This window comes from Cynoglossus semilaevis, chromosome 9 (genome assembly GCF_000523025.1).
Source record: "Cynoglossus semilaevis isolate Cse_v1.0 chromosome 9, Cse_v1.0, whole genome shotgun sequence".
In the NCBI taxonomy this organism is placed as follows: domain Eukaryota; kingdom Metazoa; phylum Chordata; class Actinopteri; order Pleuronectiformes; family Cynoglossidae; genus Cynoglossus; species Cynoglossus semilaevis.
The window spans coordinates 424,581-433,572 of record NC_024315.1 but is presented as its reverse complement, the minus strand read 5'-3'; the positions used below and the strand labels follow the sequence as shown (position 1 = coordinate 433,572).

The 8,992-nt window shown below is 41.1% G+C and overlaps 2 protein-coding genes and 1 long non-coding RNA gene across 4 annotated transcripts in view; 1 reads left to right on the top strand and 2 right to left on the bottom strand.

Moving 5' to 3' along the window:
* The window catches only part of cacna1ab (calcium channel, voltage-dependent, P/Q type, alpha 1A subunit, b), a 107,289-nt gene extending 103,242 nt beyond the window's left edge, over positions 1-4,047 (top strand). Inside the window, exons 53-54 of one of the 2 annotated variants that reach the window (XM_025058721.1) lie at positions 1,440-1,506; positions 3,931-4,047. In XM_025058721.1, the coding sequence (XP_024914489.1) occupies positions 1,440-1,466 (27 nt within the window). In that variant the 3' untranslated portion in view covers positions 1,467-1,506; positions 3,931-4,047. Of the gene's footprint in view, positions 1-1,439; positions 2,019-3,930 lie in introns of those variants that run through there. The other variant, XM_025058720.1, reaches the window with a different exon arrangement.
* An 839-nt stretch (positions 4,048-4,886) lies between these two features.
* Positions 4,887-7,645, bottom strand: LOC112487509 (uncharacterized). Its single transcript, XR_003050659.1, has 2 exons — positions 6,286-7,645; positions 4,887-5,546 (listed from the first exon to the last, which is right to left on the bottom strand). It is a non-coding gene; the product is annotated as an uncharacterized LOC112487509 (long non-coding RNA).
* A 1,121-nt stretch (positions 7,646-8,766) lies between these two features.
* The window catches only part of ier2b (immediate early response 2b), a 952-nt gene continuing 726 nt past the window's right edge, over positions 8,767-8,992 (bottom strand). The window contains exon 2 of the mRNA XM_008316237.2: positions 8,767-8,911. Coding sequence (XP_008314459.1) covers positions 8,767-8,911 — 145 coding nt within the window. The remainder of the gene's footprint in view (positions 8,912-8,992) is intronic.

Below are 8,992 nucleotides of genomic sequence, written 5' to 3'. Positions count from 1 at the left end.
ATGAGCGAGAGTTTTGTAAACACTGTATGGGTTAAAGGTCAGTTCAGGCAGTTCAGGGGATGTGGGAGTAAAAGGGCAGAGGTCACAGTGACGTCAACACACAATTTCACAATGGCACTGGACCACTCCTCAAATTCATCCTCTCATGGTCAGACATCGTTTTTCCATCTGTGATGGGGGCGGGGCTACTGCGACATGGAGACATTCTGTTTGTGTGATTATTATTATTATTTTTTATGACAGTATTTATATTTTTACTTTTCTCTTATTAATTCATCCATGAGTGATTTGAAATATCTAAGAACAACTGAACGTTAAGCTTATTCTTCGACTCCGGTGAAGCTCTTTGGTCAGTTCATCTGGTTAGTGCTGAGTTACTGTGTGGATTGTACTGGTTAGTTGGTTTTAATCTCATTTATAAATCAAATTTAGAACTGGATTTTAATCGTTTTAAAGTAAAAATCTAAAACAACTCAACGTAGACCTCGCCTGCAGAGGGTGCTAGTCAGGCAGTTATCGTGCCCTGCTTCATGAGTTGATTGTGGTAGTAGGCCGTCTGCCTTTCTGTTGAGCTGTACACCTCCAACAACAGTGTGCCAAACGTCCCCGCCTCAACACCTCCAACCTCGTCTGAACTATTGTTAAATTCCATTCTCTTAGTCACAAAAAAAGTTTTATTTAGAAGAATTAATGCTTTGAAGATGCGTTTCTTTCCAATCCCGCTAGCCCCTGCGCACTGCTCATTACTGCCACCTACGGGTTTTGTACACCTAGACAGAAAAAAAAACCCAACTAAACATCAGTGCGACGTCGTATATACGAGTTGGTCCCTTAAAAACTACCTGGAGGAAATTTAGACTCATTTTCATGAAAGTTTTACAATTGGAAACATAAACGTTGTTACGAGGAGACTTTGAGTCAAACAGATGATTTACATTCTCATTCTCTCTGTAAGTGTTACATTATGTTGGTGTCTGTGCATGTATACGTGTGTGTGCGTGAGTGTGTGAGTGTGAGTGTGTGTGTGTGTCCTGCGACCACCCCATACAGTAGGTCACCCTCAGTGCCTTACACTGTACTGGACACAGTGGTTTTTCTCCATCTGAGCAAAGTCACGGCACACAGAGCTGAAGAGTTTTACTGTCCTCATTGCCTTCCCCATCCATCCTCACCCCCACCCCATCCCGTCTGTCTTTGCCTGAGTGTGAGAGAGGATGGATGGGATGCTGGAGAAATGACAAAGTGGGGCTGGTCAGTGAGTAACCATGTAACCATTCTCTCAATGCCACGTGTTGAATGTTGTTGTCATTGGCTCTGTAATTCTTGTACATATAATCCATAAAGTTTCTGAAAACTTCATCTGACGTCAACTTCCCATGCTGTGTCTCATTCTTTGTCCTGATTTGTTTCTCTTTTTTCTTCTTTTTCTTTTCAACCAGGTCTACAGTACCTGTGTCCTACACTAGGTGGTGTGAGAAAACCGTCATCCTCATCATCTACTGCAGGGTGCGTGTGCGTGTGTGTGTGTGTGCGTGTGTAGGTTGAACAAGTTCATACTCTGCCTGTGTGGGTGTGTTTTGTCTGCAGCTCTGGCTGAAGAGTGAATTCATCTTCTGTTCCACCTCGTTATGTCCCTCAGTTGTGTGGACGTTTTATTTAAAGCTGCAGTGATGTGAATGTACCAGTAGGGAGCAGAATAGCAAAAACAAAGGAAGCTCATGCGCGGTGTAGGTGACACTACGGTTGTGTTTATTTATGATCCTACATTTAATGAAAATCAATCCCGTCCGATCTTCACCGCAATTCTTACTGCGTTAATGTCCTTTCGTGCGCATGCGTTTGTGTGTATACGTGCGTGTGGAGGAAAAATAGGAAAAACAGGTATTTTCTGGATTATCCCAGGATTTTGAAAGTCGCGGTTCAGGTCACATTTCACGTCACAGCCCTGCGTCAGAAGCACCTGTAGTCATTTCATGTTGCAGAAGGTTAGCACCAGACTGACTGTGTGACTTTCACAGCATCTGATATTATCAGGTTGTGTGACTTTCACAGCATCTGATATTATTGATATTGATACTCGTGTTGTGTTTTTGATATTGATATTTTTTTATTTAGCTTTTATTTAATAGTCTGAAAAGAAAATTTTTTATTTTGCTTTTATTTAATAGTCTGAAAAGAAAATGGCGGTATTGAATTTGATACGTCAATATGTTAATTTACTAAAAAAATGTAAGATTATTCTTCAGTTTGCATTGATGAAGTTCTTGATTTATTGAGTTGATTCGAGTTCAGTAGGTTCTGTTCTGTTTTACAGTAAAGTAGTTTCACCAAGACAGAGGTGACTGTCTCCAGCTGTCGCTATAGCAACCCCCAAGGCCTCTGTCAGAAAATACTGTATCTCTCTCATCACTTCTTTGTTCATGTCTCTCTCTCTCTCTGTCTCTGTCCCTGTCTCTCTGTCTCTCTCTGTTTTTCATCCAGTCATCCATTCAACAGGGAGTTGTTGCTTCGAGAGTTGTTCAGAAAATATTAGGCAACTACGATGCAGCGTTAATACCATTCTGGCTAAAGAAATTCAATATTTTCTTTTAGAAATACGTCAATTATGGACGCAGCTTTTCACCGCTGTTGTGTCATACGTCCAGTTCCATTCTGCTTTGACACAAACTGTGACAAACGAGAGTGAGATTTAAGAGTCGAAACTAAACCTGATGTTTCCCTCAGAGCGAACAAAAAGTAAAAGCCCGAATATGAAATTATTTAACGGGGAAACTCTGTGAAGCAACTTCCAGCCGTCCGTCTCATCGCCATCATCACCTGACCCAGTAGAAACCGAACCAGTGCCACAGTAGAAAACCATACAGGATTCACTCAGCAAGATGGGGAAAAAAGAAGAAAAAAAAAACAACAACTTACATGGCAATTTAAGATAAAAAGAGAAGTATTTAATTACAGATTTGCATGTGCAATGTGCATGCCACTATGTGGGGTAACAAGTCAACTTCAGGAATAAAAAAAAATAAATATAAAGAAAAAAGTATATATATGTAAAAATATATATAGATAGATGTTTTTAAGAGCAATGTGTTTCTTTTTCTTCTATTTTTAAAAACAAAAAATGTAAAAAAAAAAAACTGTGACCAAAAAAAATACGAAAATGCAAAAAGAGACAAAAAAGATTCTGACAAAAAAAAATATGGAAATGACTTTGGTGATGAAATCAAAGAATGTTTGTTTGTTATATTTGCCAGTTATTTCGGGGGAGGGGGGAACCAAGGATAGACAACACTTTAACTAACATTTCAAATAAAAGAATATTTTAAAAAAAGGGGGAGAAGGAACAAAACAAAATCCTTCTTTGATGAAAAACAATCCACTGAGAGTAAAGAGCTGCCTGAACCTGAATCTGGTGATGTTATTCCCGTTTATTCCGGCTATGAATTCCCTTCTTTCTCTCTTCTTCGGACCACCTCTTTCTCCCCCTGTTTCTTTCTCTATCTATCTCTGCTGTTTCTACCAGTGCATTTTGTAATTTCCAACAGAATTCTTCCTAAAGATCCTGAATAAACCAGAGAGAATGCATTCTAACCACCCTCCTGTCTGCTTCCTTCATCTGCACACACACACACACACACACACACACACACACACGTGGACAATCGGTACTGGAACTGTTTCCAAATTCCTTGATTAAAAATAGAGGCAAAAGTGTAACTTAAAAAATGAGCTCCATAAAGTTGGTGGTTTTCAGTTCACGTTACTGTGTTTCTTGGTGAGGAGCTGAAAAAAAAGAAGAAAAAATAATTTAGATATATAATTAATATTAAATCCTAAGAAAACAACAATAAACACGTGTTAGTGGAAACTTCATTGTTTTATGAACCTTGTTGTTAAAAATGTTTTTTACTTCCACTCACTTTTCCTCCTCAGAAGATCCACCCGAGTCCAGGAGAGGAGCAGCGAGGGTCGGGGAACATGGAGGAATCAGATCCATATTCTACCCTGTCTCAGACTAACCCCGCCCCCCCACTCTGTTCTCTGTCTCCGTCTGGAACTACGTCACAGATGTGTGGGCTGTGGTAGACACACACACACACACTCACACACACTCCATGTCTTGAACTGTTTTATTGACATCTCCCCCTCCCTCCTGCAAAAACCACTAGAAACACAGAGAGAGAGAGAGAGAGAGTAGCTAGTAGTGCGACATTTGAGGACAAGTAACACAATGTCCTGTCCATTATCCTCCAAACTACACACACACACACACACAGCCAGATGTATCAGAGAGCTTTGTCCTCCTGCAGCCTTAAAATAGACGCCACCTACGGATTTTGTCGCCCATCAGCACCAACGCATCACTTCCTGTGTCTGCCAGCTCTGCTGCACACACACACACACACACACACACACTTGTACCCATTCACACTCACAGTTAGTCAGTGCTCTACTGTAACAGGAACATCTCACTCAGTCCCAGCATCAGAACTGTGTAGGAACCGCGAGGACGTGTTCACAGGTCTCTGTCATGTCATCATCAACCATCACATGTTCCACCCAGAACACCCACTTCCTGACGTCTAGTCATTTGGATTTTTTTATTAAAAAAATTTTAAAAATTAAAAATTAAAAAAAATATATTAAATTCGTATGCCTAAGTTCTCATGATTAAGAGACTAATTTTTTTTTCTATATGTAAATTTTTTATTTTGCTTTTCTGCAACTGACTGCCCCCAAGTGGGCACCCGCCCCCCACTTTGAAAACCACTGCTTTAGTGTCCAGGGTCTCAGGACAGGACGTCTGTTTGAGTGATGAGTGTCTGTTGTTGCCATTGAGACAAGATGTCCGGCAAAATTCAGGATTTTTACATTTTTTATTGTTTTATTCTTTCTTTTATTGTTCTCAGGCCGTCATCAAGTCACTCAAAGACACATTTAATTGTCATTAGTGAGCTTTTTTCTTTTTCTTTTTTTCCTCCAAATCTTTGATATGGAGAAGCCGATGTCAAATCTTTTGCATTAGGGCACCAGCAGAGGACAGTATGACGCAAGTTTAGCCCCTTCCACACACCCGTCTGTGAGGTTGGAGAGCCATCAGGATTACTCCCCCATAATCCATTAGGATCAGGCTGCGTTTCAGACGGTGACATCACAGTATACGACCAATCAGCAGTCATAGCATATGGACTTTTATTGCAATTATTGGAAGGGAGAAATGGGTGAAATAATATAATAATTACAGTAGCTGAGGATTTGTTTTTTAAATTCCCAGGGTTTAATTGTCTCTTTGAAAATTGTTAAGAAATTGAATTATTAAAGGTGCATTTGTACAGTTTGTCGTGCGTTACCAGAGATTTTTCGCTGTGATTCGTTGTGATCCGGTGAAGTGGCATCACAGACAGGAACACACCGGTGGTTGTGCTCGCGTCCTGTGTGAAGACATTTCCTGTGCTGTTCTTTTTTTAGCTCCGAGCTGTTAGTGGAGCTGTCAGGGCTCCACGTCACTGCGGCTCCCTGGCCCTTCTGCACTCTGCATCTTAATCAGCCTGAAACATACAGTACATGAGCATCACAGCCAGGCACTGCTGCATCCATGCGACAGAAACAGCTGCAGAGGCTGCAGATGCGCTTCAGCCCCGTCGCTCCAACACGAGACACTGAGCAGTAGATGGATGTTAATATCGTGTGGTCGTCATAATTATTTTTACCCTGTTATTCTGTATCTACATCACAGACTCGTGTTGTGTTTTTCAGACATTGAGTCTGATTAAATCCCAGATTGAATTTAAACAAAAAAAAATTAGACCTTCGTAGAACGCTGTGGAGAAGGACGTTTGTTTTGAAGTGTTGATGACAACAGTCGTTCTGACTGTAGGTCAACCGCACGCAGTGTACTGATGATGAATGGCAGGGAAATGTCTGTTTCCGTCCTGCTATTCAGTTTCGGCTGTGACGTCACCTTTGTCGCTCTATTCTGGTGTTTTTTTATTCATCTTTAATCCACACAGTTGGTCAAACAGGTTTACTTGGTTTGATGCCATGAGTTTTAGAGTTACACCAGTGACACCCAGATATTTTTAAGAACCAAAAAAAAAAAACATCAGAATTTTCTGACTTATTATTGTCTTCTTATGTACAGAGAGAGAGATCTGCTCACAGCTGAAAACGAATTAATTCATTAATTCATTCATTTCCTGATGTTTTTTTTCTCTTGGTCCTGCAGAACAACTTCCTGCTCCAGTCTCTTCCTTTCTCTGTTCACTCGACAACACACAAAATAATCACCTCGTTGTCCACCGCGGGTGTTTCATTTAAAAGTGCTGCCTTTTGACCACGCGCTCCAAGGACATGTTGTACCGTAACATTCACAGTGAATGGCTCTGCTGCAGAACAGGAAGTGCTGCTCTGTATCAGACAGAAAGGAGAGAAAAAACAGCCGCGTTCACATCAGACGTTTGAGAAAGATGTTGTTTTTTTTTATGGTAAACCAGTGAGTGGAAACAGACCAGGGCCAGTGTGTGATCACACTCTGATCTGAATGATAATCTGCAGCCGCTTTAACACTCGCAGCGGCCGAGCCTCTGGAGATGTTGTTGGACAATGGTTGTGTACGCAGTCCGAGGGACTGATGGGTTCAAGGTGGGAGTAGATCAGTTCTGAGCCACATCTTCACTGTGGTCTTGCAGAAGTTAACAGATAAAGATTGAAAAAAGGTGTGTCCGTTGACTGTAGTGTTTGCAAACTGGATTAGATTAGATTAGATTAAATTTAACTAATCCCACCCTGGAGAAACTGTAAATGTTAACATACTTTGTATCCTCTATATTTTCACAGTGATAAAAAGAAAATATGCTGTAATATGTTTTGTAGCTGCACATGTTATTTAATAATTCCACAGTAAAAGAAGGCGACGGTGGTTGATGTGATAATTATATAAATATGTACAGAATAATGGAGGCGTTGTTGTGGAGCTGGAGGAGGAGGGAGTTTGTTTCTGGAGGAGAATTTATTTTGCAAAATCAGGTGACAGTTGTTTTGTTTGCGATGAGTCATCTTGAACAGCTGCCACCGTCGTCATTACCAGCAGGAAGAAGAGATCATTACATGTTGTTTATTGACACACATGAAGAGTTTAGTCTTCACTTTGTTGTCCCGTGTCTGTGTCGTTATGGACGGATGGATAGAACTTTATTAATCCCTACATTCACGACCAACGTGACAGTGTCTCTGTGTCCATTCTGTTTGTGACATTCTTTTTTTGATGTTGTTGTTGTCTTTGTCTCTTTATCTACCTCACCTCAAACTTCCAAAAACACTTCCAATGAAGGTGAGCGACTCAAACCTGAACAACTCGAACGACCGGATCAACTCTGTGAGTAAGAGCTTCCAGTCACGTTTTCAGGAAGGGGAGCGATCATAATGATAACAACGGTGACAGAAAGCCCTGGGGCTCTGCCACGGTAACCTGTCGCTCTGTCAATTATTCAGCCTTTGGCTTCGGCTTCAGTTTCTGTGCCTTTGCATAACTCCCTTCATTTCCCCCTCTGTGTGTGGTGTTGTTAAAGGGAAGCACAGCAGGCAGAGTTATGTGGAAATAAACAGGAAGTGATACAACTCTGAACGAGTGGGTGTGGAGTGGGGGGGGGGGCAGAACAGAGTGGGGGTTAATTCACTTGACAGCAGCGGTCCAGACTCTCTGTGTTCGGTACCAACCTCCGATTTACTCTGAACTGAGGCTAAGTGAGGATTTGTGTAATTTAGCAATAACATGTGACTCAGTGTGTGTGTGAATGTGTGTGTGAATGTGTGTGTGTGGTGTTGAGTTTTGGGTCACGCAGTATTACTCATTCTTTGTAGGGACTGAGACCAAACCTTTGATGTCAGAACTAGTTGTTTTTTTTCCCCCCAGATTCAAGTTTTAATTCAGTTGTAACTTGTTTTCTGGTTACAGTCGTGGTCAAATCGACCAGTTGGGAATTGAATTAACTTTTGACAGATTTATAGTTGTCAGTAATGTGTGTCATATGAGGTAGTTTCCAAGTTTCTGGTCGACTGATTTCACCATCTGAAAGTGAAATTGTGTTATTTTGAAACTTTCGATGTGAATAAAATTCAGTTAGATCTTGATTTCACAGACTGAAGTGGAAGTTCAGGGGAAATAGTTTGATTTTCATAAATAAAGAGTTTTGGGGGTTTTTGTTTTTTTTTTGTCCTTGAACTTTTAGGCTGCGTTCAGAACTGGAACGAGTACTTTTCAAGTATCCAGAGTACACAACAGTACTTCAAAATGAAATTATTTCATAACAACTTCAACAAAAAGACCCAGCACGACGTCTTAGGAATTAGAACATTTTATTACAAAAACATTTACAATATTATTTGTATTTTTACAAATAAAAAGCAGCTTTGAATTTGAGGTATTTCTTCACGTGTCAGACACGAAAGAGATTTTTTTTTTTTTTAAATGTCTTTAATTTAGTAGCAGTAGTATCGATTTATCAACGTCCACAGCAGCAGCAGCTGAGTGTGTGTTTAGGTGTGTGTGTGTGTGTGAGGCTTCACTTCCTCTTTCAGTGGAATGACATGGTTCAAAGACAGGAAATTCCCCCGTAGTTCTGTGGTTGTGTTTGGTCTGTGGTCAAGCTTCACCTCCCGTGTAACTGACGGACTGACTCACAACCACACTCTCTGTTGATTCACACCGAACACACACTTTGAGTCAGCACTAGTCACTTGTGTGAACTCGTTTGAGTCAAGGTTGAATCATTAGGAAACTGAACCAGTTTCTCCTTCAAACTTCCACGGCCTCTCAGTCTCAGTCCTTGTCCCCGTCAGCGGGTCGATCTCCGTGGTTTTCACCCACCCGGAGTCATCGCTGTGTCCCGGGACGCGCTGATGTAGGTCACCGTGCCTTAGTGCGTAAAGGGATTAAACCACCCTTACAGATTGAGAACCATCTCGTGTCCAAAGTCTCAGTGAAATGGAGGCGTTT